We start from the raw sequence: 21187 nt of genomic DNA on the forward strand, positions 1-21187 counted from the left end.
AAAGTATATCCAAGGATTTTAGAGGATTTTGCAAGATTTCAAATTGTTTAACTGAATTTTAAAGGGTTCCCGAATATTATAAACGATTTAAAAAGATTTCGGGGAATTTTAAAGGGATTTCAAAGGTTTAAAGGGATATCTTAATATTTCGAAATATTTCACAGAAGTTTAATGTATTTTTGCGGGATTTGCAGGATTTCAAAAGATTTTACAGAAAATAGGACTTCAAGGAATATTCACATCATTTAAAAAATTTTAAGGGATTTACAAAATTTTGTAGGACGTCAGTGGAATTTAATGGCATTTCGAAGATATGGAGAGATTTTTATAAGATTTCGAAATATTTACAAATTTTGAAGTATTTTAACGAGGTTTTGAGAATTATGTGGGATTTGAAGTGATTTCAAAACGTTTTAAATTGTATCCAATAATTTTTGAAATTTCAAAAAGATTGAACGAAACTTAAAGAGATTTCAAAGGATTTTTAAGGGGAATTCAAGGAATCTTGACCAATTTTAAGGCATTTTCATGGCACTTTGAAGATATCAAGCGATTCCAAGAATTTCAAAAGATTTTAGGGAATCTCAAAAGCTTTTAAGGTATTTCTAGGGAGCTCAATCGTGTTAAAAGATTTTCAAACGATTATGTATGCAATTCAAAAAATTTAAGGGATGGACAAAATGTTGAAAAAAATTCACAAAATTTTAAAGGACTTCAAGAGATTTTAATTGGATTTCGAAGATTTAAAGGAATTTTTATAAGATTTGCAAAGATTTTGAGGGACTTTAGCGAGAAATTTCATAGAATTTTAAGCAGGGTTTCAAATGAAATTAAGGGACATTTTTGGATATTTACCAATTGTTTTGATCAATTTAAAATAATTTGGCTGAAAATTAAACTCAGTTTTAAAATGTTTCGAAGGCTACGAAGACATAATTTAAAAATAATGTAATTATATTTTATATTGACAATAACTACGAGAAATGTAACGAACCTTTCGTTACGTTCCATTTTGTTTCTTTCGACATAAAACTTTGAGAAACATAATTTTGACATTATGCCTTCGAAGCTACATTATTTTTTAGTAATTTTTGATATTTAGCATAGTTTTCAGGTAAATTATATTGAATTTACAGAAATAATTGGCAAATATTATGATATTTCAAAGTATAACAAGGATTTTGTAAGATTTTAAGAGATTTCGGGGAATTTTAAAGGTATTTCAAGTATTTTAAGTGATCTCGTAATATTTCACAGGATTTTCACCAATTTTAGGTAATTTTGAGATATTTTTACGGAATTCGTAAGATTTCAAGTGATTTGAAGAATTTGAAAAGATTTTACGGAATCTCAAGAAATACGAAGTGATTTCCAGGAAGGTATTTAAACAATTTTAAGGGATTTACAAAATTTTTAAGGGTCTCAGGGGATTTTAATGGGATTTCGAAGATTAAAAATGTCGAAATATTTCACGGAATTTCAAAAGAATTTTGAAAAGATTTTAAAGATTTCGAGGGATCTCGTACTATTTCAAAATATTTTAGTGAATTTCCACAATTGTAATTGTTTTTACGAGCTTTTAAGCGGATTTTTATGGATTTTCAAGTCTGTAAACAATTCAAAAAGACTTCACGAATTCGCAAAAAAAATCCAAGGAATTTCCACAAATTTCAATTGTTTTACAAGAATTTTAAGAGATTATTCACGATATCCATCGAATTCATAGAACTTAAATGAATATCCACATCATTAAAAAAATAAAATCCTTATATTATAAAAATTCGTAAGATTGATCGAACCCTCTTATCCCTTAAAAGTCTTACGTTATTAATAGACGTTCCCTGAGTATTATTTCCTAAACCTGTCTGCTCGAGGCAAATCAAAAAGTTTTCTTTTAATATGGAGGTATCAAATTTTTGATAATAATTGTGTTTAAACATATAAATTTCAGAATATATTAATTCATAAACCTAATTCATCTAACTGAATAATAAAATGTATATTTTATATCCATTCAAATGTGAACTTCCAAGGTTATTTCTTAATATACTCTATTTTAGAATAATAGCCTCATAAAAACTGGCTTTAAAATTTTTTTATAAATCTTTTCTTCCTTTGATTAAATAATACCGAAATGAAAACAACAACAAAAATAACTTGTTAAACCTATTGGCAAAATATTAAGCCAAAGATTCAACTTGATTTAATTATTAACTCAACTCAATTTAGTGTACAATATACACGCATCATAAAATTTACTACAGTGGAAAATGCTCAATTTCTCATAAGATCAATAAGCGCACGGGCAGATTTTACCGCTATTGTGCGTTGAAATTACTTACGTAAGATATCTTTGATCTTTGAAGATTGCACATTCTCGACTACACCTTCATTTGTTAACTTATCTCCGCATTCACAGCGTTCATCACAATCTTTTTATTACACAAGACTGACCTCAATTTCCATTTTGAGAACCATCAAATTCGACCTACAAGCTTCTTTATACAGAAAATACCTAAACCTGAAGCCCCTCCTCTCACGTTCCGCGGACCTCGCTCTTAATTTTCTTCTCCAAGACCAACTTCACGTCCATGACATGCAAGTTGTGCACATTCTTCGCGGCGAATTTAATCACCGATTGCGTCGAGACCTGCGTCGTATGTCGAAGATCGAGACGCTTCAAGGCCTTGCATCTCGTCAAGTGATCGAGGGTCGTCTCGGTGAGAAGTTTGCAATTGGAGAGATTCAGGGAAATGAGATTGTTCATCGAGTGGGAGGGTGGCTGAGCCAATTGTGCGACTCCAGCGTCAGTGACTCGGCCGCAGGACGAGAGATCGAGAGTTTCCAAGTGCGGCAGATGTTGGGAAACGTATCGCAAAGCAATGTCCGTAATGTCACAGCCAGCGAGGGACAAAGTCCTTAAATATTTCAATCGCGAAGTTTTGTCGATCAGTCCAGGTCGCGAGTCAGCTGGTGGACTCAGAACTTCTCTCAAGCTCGAGTCGTTCAGTCCGGAAACGTGACTCAAGTCGAGAATCGTTAAGGGAGGACAGGCGCAGGTTCTGAGGGCACACACGCCAGCCCAGGTGCAACCTTGAAGCGAAAGAGTTCTGAGCTGAGGAAGCCTGGTGAGAAGCCAGGCGAGTTGTCGTTTGGTGACAATCGTCCAGTCGAGGGTGAGACTCTCTGGTTGACGTCGAGTGATTCCCGTTAGATGAGCTGGAGTGAGCTGCACGTGGGACAAATCGAGTCGTCGCCAGAGACTTGGATCTATCGTGTATCTCGCCCAAACGCGACAAACTAATGCGCAGTTTGCCAAGTCCTTCTTGGACAGAAACCTGAAGATTGAGAGAAGAGCTGCCTTGTTGTAGATCAGGGATTGTCCGTTCATGTCGATGCCAGATCTCTGGAGGGGGGGATGAGGCATTGGTCGAACTACAACGCTGGGCCTCTTCAAGGATTTGTTGCTTGATCCGGTCAACTGAACGGCGAGTTGAGTCCTTAAGGCTGTCCTCTGTTCGCCTTCGGCTGGTTCTCGATCGGTCCAGGTCTGGGAAATCGTTTTTAGTGGTTAAAATAGGTTTAGTTTAGAACAATCTAATCTAATCTATAGGATCTAATTTAGGTCCCATTTTCTACACTACCTACTGTAATGACATAAACAAAGATATATATATATATATACACACACAAAGCTAATATTGTATGCAGATGATAGAAAGATTTATTTGAACATCACAAGTATTGAAGATTGTGTGCGCTTACAAGATGATTTAGATAGGTTTTATAATTGGTGCGTAAATAATAAATTACCGCTGAATCTAAGCAAATGTGTAGTTATCACCTACTCAAGAGTAAGTAGCTCAATAATGTTTAATTACGAAATTAATAATGTAACGGTACGTAGAGAAAATCATATTTGTGACTTAGGTCATAATCTTAACTCGCAACTAAGATATACGGAACACATTGAGAAAATAGGAAGACATGCAAATAAAATGTTAGGATTTATGTTCTGGGCATGTAAAAGCTTTAAAAAAACCGACACTATAATTCTACTATATAACAGTGTAGTACAAGCTAAGGTTAAATACGCCTCAGTTATTTGGGCACCTCAATTCAAATCTCATGCGGAGTCACTTGAGAGAATTCAAAAGAAATTCCTAAAGTACTTAGTGTTTAAGGAGGATAACTTCTACCCAGAAAAGGGATGTAATTATTTACCATTGTACAAAAGATTTAATGTAATGACTCTTGATGACAGAAGAACTATTTGCTTTCTTAAATTAATGTACAAAATGCTAGATGGGAAAATACACTGTCCATACATTTTAAGTCAAATATTTTTTCAGGTGCCTTCGTATGAGCTAAGATCAAATAATGTATTTTACATAAACAAGAAAAAAAAGGTCTGTAACTCTCTGGTGTATGATATGTGCTTTAAGATGAATGAGCTATGTAAATGTTACCCTGATACGTTTGATATATTCAACACAACGATGAATAAACTAAGTATTATTGCAACAAAATTTGTTCTTAACAAAGAAAAAAGTAATATTTAAATAACATAAGAAATGTGAGTGAAAGTACAGGATGATAGAGTTATAAATAAAAAGTAGGAATGTTCGAATAAATACATTAAAATTTCAAGCGAGTAGCTATGCGATACGATACTTTTTAAGTTTAATTTTGTTTTAATTTTAGTAACTCGAATATTATAATCACATAAATAACCCCTGTAATTGGTTGTATAAACTGCTGGGTGTTAATAAACTTTAATTGAATTGAATTGAACACAAAAGTATAATTTCGAATTTTCATTTAGATCGAATTCATTGAAATGACATTAGAGGATGTCTAGCGATTCTTAGGGAAAATATTAGAGGGTTTCTCAACATTTTCCAGGTCAAGAAATCAAGTTTTTCAGGTCTCCTTTTTTTTAACATAAAATAATCAAATAACCGTTTTTTTGTACATGTAAAAGATGAATCGTTCCATCTTTTTTGCTGAACAACAATTTGTAAAGAAAGCAGAATCATAAATAAAAAATTCTTAATTTTTTGCGAATATAAGCCCGTCTCTGTGAAATCTTTGGGAATATTTTTAAATCTTTACAACGTCTTTGAAATTCTCGAGATTTTTTGAAATCTTTGTGAATTTGTTGAAATCTTCAGAAGTATTAAAAAATTTTGTGAAATCTTGAAATTTCTGTGAAATTTTTATGAAATTTTTTAAATATTTGTAAAATCTTTCTTCAGCCTTTGTTTGCGAAAACTTCTTTATTCGTTTGAAATCATTGAAACCTTTTGAAATCTTATCTAATTTCTTTACACCTTTTGAACTGTTTAAAACCTTTCAAATATTCCGAAATCTTTGAACAAATTTTTAATTCTTAAAATCTTTTTAAATCCTTATAAATTCTCTCAAATATTTCTAAAATCTTTCCCATGCCTTTTTATTTATTTTAAACCACTGGAATATATAAAACCTTGTTAAATATTTTCCAATTAAAAATATATATATATATATATATAAATTAGTTTAAAATCTTTTCAATGCTTTGTATTTTTGTCTACTGTACATTTTTGAAATCTTCGAAATTTTTTAATCCTTTTGAAATCCTTATGGATTCTTTGAAATATTTGGGAAATCTCCTACACAATTTTTAAATAATTTTGAACCTTTGAAATGTTTTTTTGAAAACTGGAATTTTTGTATCCTTTTGGCATCTCTATGAAATTTCTATAAAATCTTCTAAATATTTGTGAAATCTTTTGTATTCATTTGAAATTATTAAAATATTTGAAATCTTTGTGAAATCTTCGTGAAATCTTCTTACAAAATTTGAAATGTTCTGAGATCTTAAAAATCTGATTTAATATATTCTTTTTGAAACCTTTAAAATCATTGAAGTATTTGCGAAATGTTTGAAATCTTTGTAAAATATTTTGAAATCGTTTAAACTATTTAAACTGGTTTGAAATCTTTGAAATCTGGTGTACTATACCCTTTTTGAAATGTTTGAATATGGAATCATTATACAATCTTTATGAAAAATTTGTTTAATATTTGTGAAATCTTTTGCATTCCTTTGAAATAATTAAAATATTTAAAATCTTTGTGAAATATCTTGAAACCTTTTAAAATTTTGGTAGAATCGTTGAAATCCTTGAAATATTTGTGAAATGCTTTGAAATATTTTTAAATCTTTCTTTAATCTTTGTGAAATCTTTTGTGCTTGTTTGAAATCATTAAAATTTTGGAAATCTTAAATTTATTTAGACCTTTGAAATTGTTTACAATTTTTGAACTCTGGTGTAATATACGCGTGTTGAAATCTTTGAAATTCTTGAAATCCTTATGAATTCTTCGAAATATATTATTGAATATTATTGAAATATTGAAATATTATGATGAAATTATTAACTTTTTAAACAACGCTATTTTCAAGCTGATATATTTGTACATTAAATTAGATATATTTTTATTTAATGATTTGTAAGTTAAATATCACAATTAATGTATACTTCAATATTCTCTAGCACAACATCTTGGGATTAAACTTAAAATAAGGAATGCTTTATTTATCTTGAAGACAAATAATTTAAAGATGTCAAAAAGATTTCAATCATTTCACAAAATTTTACAAACATTCCAAATATTTCAAACTGTTACAATGACATTAAAATCTTTTAAAGTTTCAATAAACAATCAAAATCTTCAATGAACATTTATTTAAACATTTAATGAAAAAATTGAGTTTTTACACAAATTATTTTTCAGTCAATCAATTGGTGTTTTCTAAAAAAAAATAATACACAAAATAGGTACACATATGTATATTCGTCTTGTTGGCAAATTAAATAAAATTAAATTTTGAAATATTTTCATATGATACTGATTCACGAAAAATAATTATAATAACTCTTTTAATAACATTTAAAAAACAACAAATTTATAATTAACACGCTAATTTTGTTAATATCTTTGAGTACATTCTGCTAATGAAAATTAGGTTACAAAATACATGTCTAGAAAATAAATAACGTAAATTGAAACTTTAAAAATTATTTCAAACGCCTCCGAACTTCTAAATGAAAAAAAAACACCAGAAAATAAGAGTTGAAACAATAGAAAACAGATAATCTCCAAATTTAGCGTTTTTAATTTCTGCTATTTGTCTATTTTTCATTCCTTCAACTTCATACTGGGTTTTCTAGTTTTCTTATCAGTTGAATTTCTAAGATATTCAAAAGATTTTTAAAAATATGTAGCAAAAAAATGTCTAAAATGAAATATGGAATAACTGGCTTTTTCATTGCGCTTTTCATGCCTTGAACTTTTCAACCGGGTTTACTTTTTATAGAGATTTCTTATCAGTAAAAAAACCTTAAGTTGTTGAAAATATTTTTCAAAACGATCTAGACAAAAATGATTATATGCACTATAACTATATGGATGCTGAAAATATTGTTTAAGGTTAGCTAGATAAAATATCAATTCAATATTTATCTCTGGCTTAAATAAGAAATTTAAAATTTTGTGTTTTATTTTTTCAGCGTCACATCTGTTTTCTAATGTTTTTCTTTTATCAGTATTTGTGCCGAAGCATTAAAAATAATTCCTAAAGCTAGCTAAAAGAATAATTATTTAAAACAACATCTAAATTACTGTTGAAAATATGTTTCCTTTCCGTTTTTGATTCCATAAACTTGTGAAATTATTCTAGTATTTTTCGGATAATTAAATCAAAAGTATCTTATTAAAAGTATATTATTTTCCCTGGCAACTTTAGTTGACCGAAAATTCCCAGACTCTAAAGTTTTCCCGGATTATTTTTAAATTCCCTAACTTTTCAGAATGAAAAATAAAAAAATGCAAGATTCAACAAAACAATTCCGTACATTTCCAAACGCTAGACACCCTGAAAAGATTTCATTAATTTCAAAAGATTTCACAACGATACCACAAAGATTTTAATAATTTCACCAAAATTTTGAAGATTTTACAAAGGCTTTCTACACCTGGATCCTCAAAAAAAATTCAAGATGATTTCCAAAATTTCAAGCTTGCAAATATTTAAGAAGAATTTCAAATTTTCAAAGTATCTAGACACGCTGGATTCAATACAAGGTGGGTGCATCATAAAAGAAAGTAACTCACCTCACTTGGGTCAGATCGCGATCTTTTGCTCGGAGTTGTAGCTCTTTCGGAATCCGTCGTTGGGACAGAGGATGCCGCACTCGAAACAGAAAGTTTCCTCGCTCGAACTTTCGCCTGCCGTTTTCCGTCTAAATTTTTCCCCTTTTCGCAGCACTGAAGACACTCCCAACTGTTTGGCAAATCCTCGTTAAACGATATCGTCAAAGGATCTACACCAACACACTGTGGGTGAACAATATCAAAACAGACTTGGCATTCCAGTAATCCAGAAGGTGTCATAGGAATCGGTTTACCTAAACAGAAAAATAGTTGAATATACTTTAAAAGTGCTACCACTCAAATCCTGGGTAAAAATTTCCTGATAATTGCAGGTTTTTTCCGGGTATAATTTTTCGTAGCATGTAGCCATTCAAAAATGTCGCATGTTTTAAAACAATCGACTCAGAATATGTATACAATTTCGCGAGATTATTATAATGTTTTTTTTTTCAGTTTCTAGGAATTCAATTAATATTACAAGGTATTCTTAAATATTTTAGCACGAACGATTCATTGAATAATTAAATAATACTCAAAAAATAATTAATCAATTCTTCAATTTGTCTCTAAAGTCTAAGTTTTTGAATAATAATTACAACAAATTTTTATTTTATCTGCTTATACTCAAAATTCAGTGCATATTTTGATAAAACTAATGTGGGTACTATACACAAATTCAATTTAAAACTGCTTAAAATTCTTAAATTTAAAAATAAAAATTTAGATTTACAAAAAGATAGATGAATTTTTACCCAAATTGTTGAATTTACAAACAAAAACATCAATTTTCAAAGAAATAGCTGAATTTTGAACTAAAAAAGATTAAAAATTTTAAAAAGTTAAAAAATTATTTTTTCAACAGCTGTAATTTCTCGGTCTGTCTTTTTTTTATTTTGCGTTGTATGGTTCTAAATTTGATGTTCAGGTGTCAAATTTCGGGCAATTCTAATACTTACTCAACCATAAATGATGGGAATGTACCTTTTGTCGTTTTTCAACAAATTTTCAGTTTTTTTTTAAACGTCACTTTTTATGATAAAAGCCAAAACCACGCGTCCTATCAAAAAGTGTTTCACAAAAATTTGTAGATGTGCTTTAGGTACACCGTTTCTGTTAAATACATTTTTTTCGTATTTTGTGTTGTTTTTCACCAAAAAAAAAATATTTGTTTATTTTCAGTGTTATTTTTCACAAATAAAACAAATTTCAAGAGAATCTATAAAGATGTTATAATAATCTTGTAGTGCTTTTAAAAATCAATGTGTTTCTTCTCTTGACTTTCTTGGCGTTGTTTGGCTTAAAATTTTGAATTTCGATCGATTTTTTAATTTTTATAAATTCTATCACTCTGATCATTTTATTTTTATCGAAAAAGTAAAAAAAAGTAAAAACGTGGAGATTCTTTGAAAAACTGTGGTGTGAAATTTCGGACAATTTTAATACTTTCTCAATCATAGATGATGGGAATGTAAAAACAATAAAGTTTCAACAGAAAATGGAATAATTTAATTTCAAACCAAAAGATGAATTTGCAACTTAAATGATTAATCTTTAACTAGAATAATTTATTTTTTAACTGAAAGATGAATTTTCAACCAAGAAGATTACTTTTTTACTAAAGAAGACGAATTTTTAAGAAATTGAATGAATTTTTGAAAAAAAATAATTCGCAACAAAAATAAAACTAATTATCAAAAAAATAGTTACATTTTCCAAAAAAGTGATAAATTTTCCACCAAAATGATAAATCTTCAACTGGAATAGTTAAATTTGATACAAAAAATATGTCTTTTCAACTAAACTGGTGGGTCTTAAACTAGAGTCATTAAATTTTAAATAAAAAGATTAATTTTTAAACCCAAAAGATTAATGTCTACTAAAAGTCAAAATTTTTAGCTAAAAAAAAAAATTTTCAACCAAATGTTGATGTTACATTTTCAGTAAAAATAATAAAATTAAAAACACAAACATATTTTGAACAAAGTAGTTAATTGGAATAGTTAAATTTTCAGTAAAAAATTAATTTTCAGCCAAAGTAAAAACGAATTTTTAACAAAATATATAATAACAAATAACTAAATCTTCATTCAAGAAAGATGAATTCGGAACGAAAAACATAGTAGTTGATATTTTAACCAGAAAAGATTAATTTTTTAAAATAATAAGCAATGGAATTTAACCAAAAACAAAATAGTTGAATTGTCATTAAAAAAAATTGATTTCTAATAAAAAAAAACGAATTTTCAACAAAATAGTTCAATACGGTAATATGAAGCTGCTTTTACAAATGAACAATCATTGTTGTTCAATGTAATATTGCAATTTAAAAAAATTAAGCAACCTCTCTAAAAAATTCCCTGACATTTCCAGATTTTTCCAGGTATATTAAAATTCCCTGACAATTTCAGGTTTTTCAGGTTTGCTAGGTAGGGTAGACATAAGGGCGTATAGAAAATGATTTATTTATATCTGTATAGGAATAATTTCGTTCAAAATTTTTTTTTATCCCTCCTAATTGACTTTCAAGTTTCAAAAATTGAAAATAGTCGACTTTTTCGCTATTTTGCTATTTTCGCTACTTTGAATTACAAGACAATATTTTAATGTGATATATTGATCTTTATTTGACAATCAAATTAATTTTCGGTACATAAATTCGGTATTTTAAGCCATTATTTAATTTTAATTAATTAATTTTAATTAAATTACTTTTAAATACTTTCTTGTAACTCAAAAGTCATACAAATTATTTTAATGCCAAGATTCATTATATATTATTGTTGCAACATATTGCAAATACACTCCCATTAATGTATATCATACATTATATGGTCAAATAGTCGAGAAATTTACCATCACTCTAAGAAAATATAGAAAAAGTCATTTTTTTCGATTTTTGAAACTTGAAAGTCAATTAGGGAGGATAAAGAAGATTTTGAACGAACTTATCGCTATACAGATATAAATAGGCTTTCTTGGAAATATTTTAACTAATAATTTTAATTAAAAAAAAAAAATTTGCTGTTCAAATTTGAAGAAGTGATTTCGTTTTTTGAGATTTTTAGCTATATCCGCGATGCGGAGACAGAAGGTTTTTTAAGAAACTTTAGGGGAGTGTTTTGGACTCTCAAAAGAAAGTTTTCATTGCTATTAGAACTTGGCGCAAACAACTTTTTTTTCGATATGCCCTAGTAGACACTCTGCAAGTGCAGACATAGAAAATCTTTGAAAATAAGAGAAAATACAAACCCATAAGAGGCGAAGGTTGTTGACCCCAACCATCAAGATTACAGATTTTACAAGCAGCTGTAACAGGAAGCATCGGTCTGAGACATTGCCTCATTAAACAAGTTTGCTTCGCGCGTCCAGTTCCACCAAATTTCACCATGTCTTGACAGTAGACGCATTCCTGACAATCCTGCCTCGTGCAAGCCTCGCACTTTTTGCACCTCGTGCGTCTTCTTCTTGCACAGGCGGATTTTTGTTCCGGAGTTGGTTGTGAATTCGAATGAGAATTCAGTTGTGAATTTTGATGTGGACTTGGTTTTTCTAACGATTGTTGCCGTTGGATCTTCGCGAAGCTCTTCTTAGTTGCCTTCAAACGTTCCTGTTGTAAAAGAAACGGTTAAGATTTTGAAAATTCAAATACGTAAAAATATGAAAGAGTGTCCACTAATTTTTATTTAAGTCTGACATTTTTATAAATCTCTTAAAACGCTTTAAATCGCGTGAAAATTCTGTGAAATCCTTTCAATTTCATGGATATCTTAAATAATCCAGGGTGAGCGTTTTAATCACATAAAAAACTCCCGGGTTTTTTCCCGATACGAAAACATTTTTCATGGTTGTTATAAACTGAACACTTCTTAAATTAAAAGTTAAAATATTAGTTAGCTTTAAAATTCTTGAAAAACTTTAAATATTTATTTCAAAGTCTTGATCTACATGTAGTTTTACATTTATTCAAATTTTAAGTTATTCTTGAAATTTTATCAGAACTTCTAAACATCTTTTAAAATTATCCGAATTCTTCCTCAAATTTGTAAGTAAAATTTTTTCTAATTACGCATCGTAAACTAAATGGAGAGTGGCTGTTTTAATCACATACAAAAATTAAGGGCCATTTCCCGGTTCGCAAACAATTTTCACTGTTAATGAAATTTAGAAATTCGAACTCTAAAGCTAAAAAATGTTCCATTCAAAGTAATAAAAACGGAGCTGCAAATCATTTTGAGAAATTTAAAGTTAGAAATATTAAAAATTGAAATATTACAAAATCTTAGATCTTACAAAATCCTCTAAAATCCGCGGATATAAATTAATATACGCTTTAGTATAGTTTACATATTTATTTATTATTATAATTCGGCATCTTTTGAAATATCTTCGAATCCATTGAAATACCGTGAAACAATCGAAACACTTTTATATATTTTTAAATCCGTTAAAACCTCTTTAAATTGTTTGAGATCCTTGCAAATCTTTTGAAATCTTATAAAATCTCTTTAAATCTATTCAGATCTTCAAAATTCCATTAAAAATCCTATATTATCCTTCAAAATTCGTGAAAATACATCCATAGTATATGAAATCTTTTTAAATTCTTTGAAATACTGTGACTTATTTTGAAAGATTTAGAAATCTCTTAAAATTCTGGCCGTTATAATCATAAAAAAAAATTCCCGGTCATTTCCCCGGGGGTTTCCCGTTTGAAAAACATTTTGAAATAATAAAAGCTGAGTACAAAAATCCTTAAAAAGCTTCAAGATTTATTTTGAAATCTCGAAACATCTACATGTTGTTTTATATTTATTCAACTTTTTAATAATTTTTGAAAATTTTTCAGCACTTCTAAACAGCTTTTAAAATGATTCGAATTCTTCCTAAAAATTTTTGTACATCCTACAAAACAAAAAATATTTCCTTAAAATCTGCCAAATTCATTTTTGACAATTTTGGAAATCTTTTTAGATGTTCTATTAAAATTAAATATTCAAAATAATCAATTATTTTCAATTTTCCTAGAAACCTTAACAAATCTCGGTACGAATAGCCGGAACACACTTCGTTTAAATTATTTGAGATCATTTCAAATTTTTAAATATTTGTGAATTTTTTCAGACCTTCTAAATATCTCTTCGAGTTACTCGAATATTTTCTAGTTATTTTAGCTGTTCAGTATTTTGTATACATCAAAATTCGACAATTTTACTTGTAAATTAAATATTTTCAACTAGAAAAAATAATATTGTATCGTTCAAAGTTCAGTTTTTTGAATATTTATATAATTTATATAGTAATAAAATAGATTTTAAATATTTTATTTATAATTACTGATTTTACATCAACAATAAAGTATTTCCTAAATTTAAGCAAATGTTATTTTTCTGAGTTAAAAATATATTATTTTGAAGTTATTTCAAAATTGAAAATAGTTTATAAAGTTTCAATCAGGCGTTTACATTTGTTTAACTTCTTAGATTTCCCTATTGAAAAAGTTCAATTTTTAATTGTAACATCTGGAAACTTTTAAGCATCGAACTGATTTCGAACCGGATTGTATAATAAATAATTATTTACTTGTTAACCCTTAAGCTTAAGGTATGGTTCAATTTAAAAAAATCATTATAATTTATAGTCACATTTCATCAACTAAAAGGTTTTCTCGATTTTAAACGCTACCAAATTTTTATTTTTTAAGGCTTTAAACTAGCATTTTTAAATTCTTTAAATGAAAAATGTACGCTTAAAAATTACAATTAAAAATAGAAATTTGGCAAGTGAATGATTTCAAAATAAACATTGTAAACTGAATGATATCACGGCTGAAAAATAAACGTTTATCTATCTAAAAACCCATCTACTGATTTAAACAACTGTTAAAAAGCACGTTGACAGGTTTTTTGTTCGAAAAAATTTGTAAAATTCCTGGTAAAGAAATAAATTTACTGTCATTCGCCGGCTTTTCCCGGTGTCATTAAATTCCCGGTTTCCCGGTCCAACGGGAAATCACATGAATTTCCTTTAAAGCTTTGGAAATTTCGATTAATTCCGTAAAAAAATTTATTCTTCGAAATACTCTGTAGTCCGTTGATATATCTTAAAATCCTTGAAATCTGTTAAAATACTTTAAAATCACTGGTACTCTTTCAAATCTTTTGAAATCCTTTAAAATCTCTTTTATGGTTAAAATGATTGCTATATTTTTAATACGTTGAGTAAATAAAACATAAAATATTTTGTAAAATGGGGGGGGGGGGGGCATACAAATTTTACGTATCCTTAAAATAGGGGAGAGGGCTCTAACATGTCAAATATCATCCTTACGTAATTAATGAACATTCCCAAACCTAATTCTAATCCAGGCCTCACAGTTCCTATGGTATAAAATATAGAGACCAAAGGGTAATTTTAGTCACGCTCATAGGGTACTTTTTTGCCCTTAAAGGATAACAAATTCATAATATTTCAGAAAAATTCGAGTTACATTCAAAAGAATTAAAATGAATTGGAAAAAATATTTGAAAATCGACAAAAAAATCCATTGATTTCCGTAAGTCTGAACTGAATTTACAGGAATTTCAGATAAAAGATAAGAAGTTGATGAAATTCATAAAAATTCAAGGTGAATTAAAAAAAAATCAAATGAATTTGAAAAAATTTGAAAAAACTTCATTAAATTCAGTAACTTTGAAATAAGCGTAGAAAAATGCAAGGCAATTCAAAGAATTTTGACGAAATGCCTAAGAATTCAAGTGACCTTAATAGACTTCAGAATCATTAAATAAAAACTTTTAAAAATTCAAAAACAATTCACTGAATTAAGCAGAATTGAGTGAATTTAGAAGGATTCAAGTATATTAAAAAAATTCGAGGGAATTCCAAAGAATTGAAAAGAATTCAGGGTGAATTCTAAGAAAAATTTCAAATCTTCAAATCATTCAAACCAACTGGAGCAATTTTGAAAATAGAAAAAAATTTGATCGATTACAATAAATTTTGAGAGAATTTAGAAACCCTGAATTTAAAAAGCAATCAAGTGAATTGAAAACAATTCAAAAATATGGAAAAATTAATTGAATTGGGTAGAATTAAGTGAAAATTTAGAAGAATTCAAAAGAACTTGAAAGGATTGAGAAAAATTAATAAGAATTGAGGGCCAATTACAAATAAAATATAAAAAAATATTTGAAAATCTCTTCATAACTTCGAAACCCCACGAAATCACTCATGTCTGGTGAACAATTCTTTGAAATCACTTTAAATATTAAAATCCCTTAAAATTATTGAAACACCTCGAATTCCCTTGAAATTGTTTAAATCAATTGGAAATGTTTTGGAATATTTTTAAATACCCTAAAACATTTTATAATTTGAAAGCCTTCAAACGACTGAAATAAATAAAAACTTTCTGGGATTCTTTTAAAATTTCCTCAAATCTCTCGAATCCTTTGATATCTTTTGAAAGCCCTTAAAACTTTTAAAGCATTTGAAAATGTCTGATAATATTTTACAATATCCTCAAGTATTTCAAATGCTTTTAAATCCCATTAAATTACTAAAATCGATCAAAAATTTCTTTGCAATCTTTTAAAATAATCCAAATTATTTTAAATCCTTTACACTCCTCTGCAACTTTTAAAATCCTTTAAAAATGCCAAGGAGTTTGAAAAAAAATACGTTAAAATATTAAAAATCCTTTAATTTATTTATCAATCAAATACATTGAAAGTTTTAAAATCCCTTCATGTCCTCGGAAATCTTATAAAATAACATGAAATCTTTTCAAATATTTTAAAATCTCATACGGCCTGTAAGATCATCCATATCTTCAGAAATTCTAGAAAAAATATTATCCTATAATTTTAAAATCACTTCAAATAATTTAAAAATTAATTTTAAAATCCTTGGAATCTTTTAAAATTTCCTACAATATTTCAAATTAACAGCTCCTGAAAATACCTTAGAAGTTTTAAAAATACCCTAAAATCTTAAAAATTCCTTAAAATTGTTGAAATTTATTAAAAATTAGTCGGAACCTTTATAAATACCCTGAAATATTTGATAGAATGCAAGATAATTAAAAAATAGGTATATACCTGAAATGAATAGTGATTACCCCACGAATTAATTCGTGGGAGACAATTTGTTACGGTAGGGGAGAGGAGGTCTTTCACTCATGTAAGTAATTTTTGTAAATTCGCAAAAACTTTCTCTTAAAGATCATCTTTTCAGTTATAAATTTTATTATTTGGTTGAAAATTTGACAATTTTCTTGAAAAGATATCCTTTTCGGTTGCAAATTCAAACTTTTTGTAAAAAACTGCATCTTATTGGGTTAAAAATTTAACTCTTTTCATACCACATTAACCTTTTGTTGCTGATAAGTTGACTCAGACTTTTTTTGGATGAAAACCCTTGTTTTCTGAAATTTGTATTATTTTTTTTTATCTAAAAGTTCATATTTTTAGTAGAAATATTGCATCTTCCTTGGATAAAAATATAACTATTTTGCCAAATTAGTAGAAAATGAACTAATTGTTTACAATTCTTATTTGGGTGTTGGACAATGAACTGGAATCTTCTTTGAATGAAAATTGTACAATTTTTTTGAAGGTTTTTTTAATTCATCTGTTTTAGAAGAACTTTCATCTTTCTTCAATGAAAATGCAACTGTTTGGTTGAAATCCAACAACTTTGTTGAAGTCATAATACTTTTTGGTTGAAAATTCTTCTGTTCTGTTTAAAATTTAAATATTTCGTAGAAAACTTACTTTTTGTTTTAAATTGATATTTTGGTGTTAAAAAAATAACTGAAATCTTTTCTGGATTAAAATTCAACTTAAATTTTTTTTAAATTAAAAATCTATCTAATTTCAGAGAAAGGGTTTCTTCCTTAGATAAAAATTCAACTGTTTAGTTGCAAATTCTATTTTTTTGTTTAAAATTTATATTTTCATGTTGAAAAAATCTTTCCCGGATTTTCCCGGATGAAGATTCAACTGTTTAAAAAAAAGTTTTTCGTTTTTTATAACAAAAATTCATCTGTTTTAGTACAAATTTCATCTTTCTTAGATAAAAATGCAAGTATTAGATAGTTGATAGATATTTTTGGTTTGAAAAATTCTTTACCTTTTTTTATTGAAAATTCAATTTTTACATAGAAACTAATTTTTTGTTATAAAACTCATGTTTATACCTTAAAAAGTCAAATGGACTCTTTTTTGGATAAAAATTCAACTATATTTTTGAACATTTACTTTTTCTATTTAAAATTTCATCTGTTTTAGTAGAAATTTAATTTTTTTTATGAAAATGCAAATTTTTAGTATTACCATTCATCTTTGCTTGAGCACTAAATTATTTTGTTTAAAACATTTTCTTGATTCACTTTACTAACAAATCATTTATTTAAGATTTATATATTTTTAGTTGAAAATGCGTGTCTTTGGTTGAAAGTTTAACTATTTTGTTGGAAATTAATCTTTTTTAATTGAAAATTCAACTACTTGGGTCAAATTTAAACTACATTTCAAATTTTTTATTAAAGGCTTATGTCTTTGGTTGAAAATGAAACTCTTTAGTAGAAATGCCTTTTATTCCTTAGAATTATTTTTTTTTTTTTTTTTGCTGAAAATGTAACTTTTTCATTTTTTTTAATATAGATCTTTTTTAGTTGAAAATTCGTCAATTTGGTTTAAATTTTGTTTTATAAATTTCATCTTTTTTTATTGAAACATAATGTATGACACTTTTTGGTTTGAAATTGATCATGTTAGGTTGAAAATTTAACAAGTATGTTAAAAATTTAGTTATTTTGTGGAAAATTCCATTATTTTATTAAAAAGGCATGTTTTATAGTAGAAAATACATTTTTTGATTAAAATAAATTAATCAATCTGAAAATTTGACATTTGTGTGTGAAATACTGTTTCATTCCGTTAATAAGAAATTCTTTGTTAAAAGTATTACAAGATTAAAATCCTAGTATTTAAATATTAATGATTAAGGGCATGTGACACAGCTAAATACCTATATTACCGACCACAGTTTTTCAGTTCACTGAATGTTTTTTTGAATCTAAGAACTTTTTTTGTAAATTAAATATCGAGCTGAAACTTTGGGAAATGTATTAGAGTACAATAAAGTACGTTTAGGTACTGCATTTTGGTAGGAATTTCACTGAAAATTATTTCATCTTTTTTCTGAACCTCAACATTTTTTGAACATAAAATATCGGTCTCAAACTTTGAGAAATGCAAGAGCCGAAAGAAAACTACGTTTAAGTACAAAGCTTAATAATGAAAGATGTAAAAAATATATTTCAAGAATCAATTCCAACGGCATCAGCCGGTAACGTTGTACACGAAAATACGAAACCTGGCGGCCACTAGACGAGGCTCTAGAGAGTTCGTATTTTCATGGACAACGTTACCGGCTGATGCCGTTGGAATTGATTGTTGAAATATATTTTTTTACATCTTTCATTATTAAGCTTTGTACTTAAACGTAGTTTTCTTTCGGCTCTTGCATTTCTCAAAGTTTGAGACCGATATTTTATGTATAAAAAAAGTTCGAACGTTCAAAAAATGTTGAGGTTCAGAAAAAAGATGAAATAATTTTCAGTGAAGTTATTACCAAAATTCAGTACCTAAACGTACTTTATTGTACTCTAATACATTTCCCAAAGTTTCAACTCGATATTTTATTTACAAAAAAAGTTCTTAAGTTCAAAAGAACATTCAGTGAACTGAAGAACTGTGGTCGGTAATATAGGTATTTAGCTGTGTCACATGCCCTTAAGGATTTTCAAAATATTTTTGGACAAACAGAGGGCCTATAATCCGTTACGTAATTTAAGTATGGCCCCTAATAAAATTTAAACGTACTCGTTCGGCAATTGTCAAAGGTGGTGGAGCTGGCAAAACTGGAATGCCTGTCACAGCAGCTTCAGGATTGTCATGCCGATGTTGTTCCACCAAACACCTTACGTCGTGTATTAGGGCCACAGGGTCGCGTATCAATTCCGGTACGTTTTTCTTCGTTGACGGTAGAGAATGCAGGTACATGACGATTGACTTCAATCCATGGAGTTCGTAAGGCGTTAAGTGAATGTGATGAAGATGATGCAGAGGTGATGAATAATTTTGCGCATCTGAAATATCTAAATGACTTCTTCCTAAAAGGACATGGACGTACTTTTCTAGGACATACCTGAAAACATGAAAAAATCTATGTTACTCTTATCTATTGGGTATTTAAACAATCTATGCGCGGCGGATCTTTTTCTCTTTAACGATAAACTCACCACAGCATTTCCGTGAAGAAGGGATATCTAAATTTCTGTGGAACTTTCGTATGTTCCTCAACTTGTGCAACTTTCAGTTGTTTGTCGATTCCAAAGCTGTGGAGAAAATTGCCACCGAAGACTAGCGAGTCCTGAGGTGTGTAGACGGCATGGATCCATCCAGTGGGGATAAATAAGGTCATGCCAGCAGTTAAATTTATTCTGCCACATCTGTCCACCATGTCACCGAAGAAAACGTCCGATTGTTTTCCACTAAGAACCCATTCTTGATAGAGGGCTAAATTCTTCTCGGTGGGTGGAATCAGCCAGAAAATCTTGCCACCTCGGAGAATGTGGTACCAAACACTTGTACCTCCGAAATCGACGTGGAAGTCGGTGTAGCAACCTTTTACGGACATGAGACAGTACTTCTGAACCTTTGGATACATCATGTCTTCGAGAAGATTCGTGGCTTCTACTTGTGCCTCTTTTAAATGACGAGGCCAAACCACGTCAACCCAGTCGACTTGTCGAACTAAGGTTGGCGACTGGACGTAATTTTCTAGCTTCGTGTGACTAAATTCGAGGGAGATTACATTTAGAAGGCGATCCTTGTTTGGATCCTCGTAGTATTTCTGCCATTCTTTCATTGTCATGTCCTCATTCTTTTGAGTATTTACATCCATTACATCTAACACTCTTTTTGAACCTAAAATTAAGTTAAACAATGATTTTAGCTTCTATTTCGATGAAACGTGTTTAAATGGAAGAGACTTTTAAAAAACTGTTTTAAAATTTTGCAAACGATTGCAAAAGCTTCACTAAGTTCTTTCCAGGGTATCTGGTGGCTAGACAATTTAAAATTCCCAGGTAAAGTATTGGGAATTGTGGTCTACCATTTCGCCACCTGGTGCCGGAAACTGTAACTAGAAAGAGTAGGTAAAATTAAAAAAATGTATTTTAATTTTTGCATAAAAGTATTTTTACCATTGTTTTGTGAAGTTTAAAATAATGATTGAATACTAAAAACAAACATTCATCAAAAATAAATAGTTTTAGATAGATTTTCTATCTTATATAGTGAAAAAAACACGTTTTTGTCAAAACAGTTTTGTAATACCTATAAAAAAAACAATTATTTTACTATTCCATGTAACTTTCAATGCATTGTAAGCTTAAATAAAATGTAATCACGAATACTAATTCTAACCTAACTTTTAGATCACATTTTTAAATACTAAATATTTCATATATAAATTATTAGTTCTACAAAATAATTCGGTGCCTTTAGTTTAATATCTTGTAACTCTTGGTTTAACTGGAATTTTTTACCGCTCTAAAGTAGATTTAAATGGCGAACCTTAAGTTTCAAAGCATAAAATATAATAGGTGGCGGCCCTGCGGACTTTGCCTAAAAAATCATTAGTCAATAATATGACGTACAACAAGGAAAATTGAAGACACTGCATTTTCTTTGCATTCTAAATGAAAAAAAGCATCTGACACGACCGAAATTATTTTCTCAGCCTTAGGAGAAGGTGCGGTGATACGTAAAACGTGTAAAAAGTGAATGCTCCTTGTGGACGACATTGTCTTCACTAATGAATTTTGAGGTTAAGTCCGCAGGGTCGCCACTTATTATATTGTGTTTTAAAGTGTGAGGTTCGCCCTCTAAAACTACCTTGGGGGGGGGGGGGG

The 21187-nt window shown here is 28.7% G+C and overlaps 1 protein-coding gene across 1 annotated transcript in view; it reads right to left on the reverse strand.

Annotated features, from left to right (window-relative positions):
- Nucleotides 1-2242: 2242 nt before the first annotated feature.
- LOC117177126 (jmjC domain-containing histone demethylation protein 1) overlaps nucleotides 2243-21187 on the reverse strand; it is a 23890-nt gene continuing 4945 nt past the window's right edge. The window contains exons 3-7 of the mRNA XM_033367620.1: nucleotides 19511-20198; nucleotides 19092-19416; nucleotides 11452-11809; nucleotides 8164-8456; nucleotides 2243-3550 (exon numbers count right to left, since the gene is read on the reverse strand). Coding sequence (XP_033223511.1) covers nucleotides 2537-3550; nucleotides 8164-8456; nucleotides 11452-11809; nucleotides 19092-19416; nucleotides 19511-20198 — 2678 coding nt within the window. The 3' untranslated portion in view covers nucleotides 2243-2536. The remainder of the gene's footprint in view (nucleotides 3551-8163; nucleotides 8457-11451; nucleotides 11810-19091; nucleotides 19417-19510; nucleotides 20199-21187) is intronic.

The sequence above is a fragment of the Belonocnema kinseyi genome, chromosome 7 (assembly GCF_010883055.1).
Source record: "Belonocnema kinseyi isolate 2016_QV_RU_SX_M_011 chromosome 7, B_treatae_v1, whole genome shotgun sequence".
Taxonomy (NCBI): Eukaryota; Metazoa; Arthropoda; class Insecta; order Hymenoptera; family Cynipidae; genus Belonocnema; species Belonocnema kinseyi.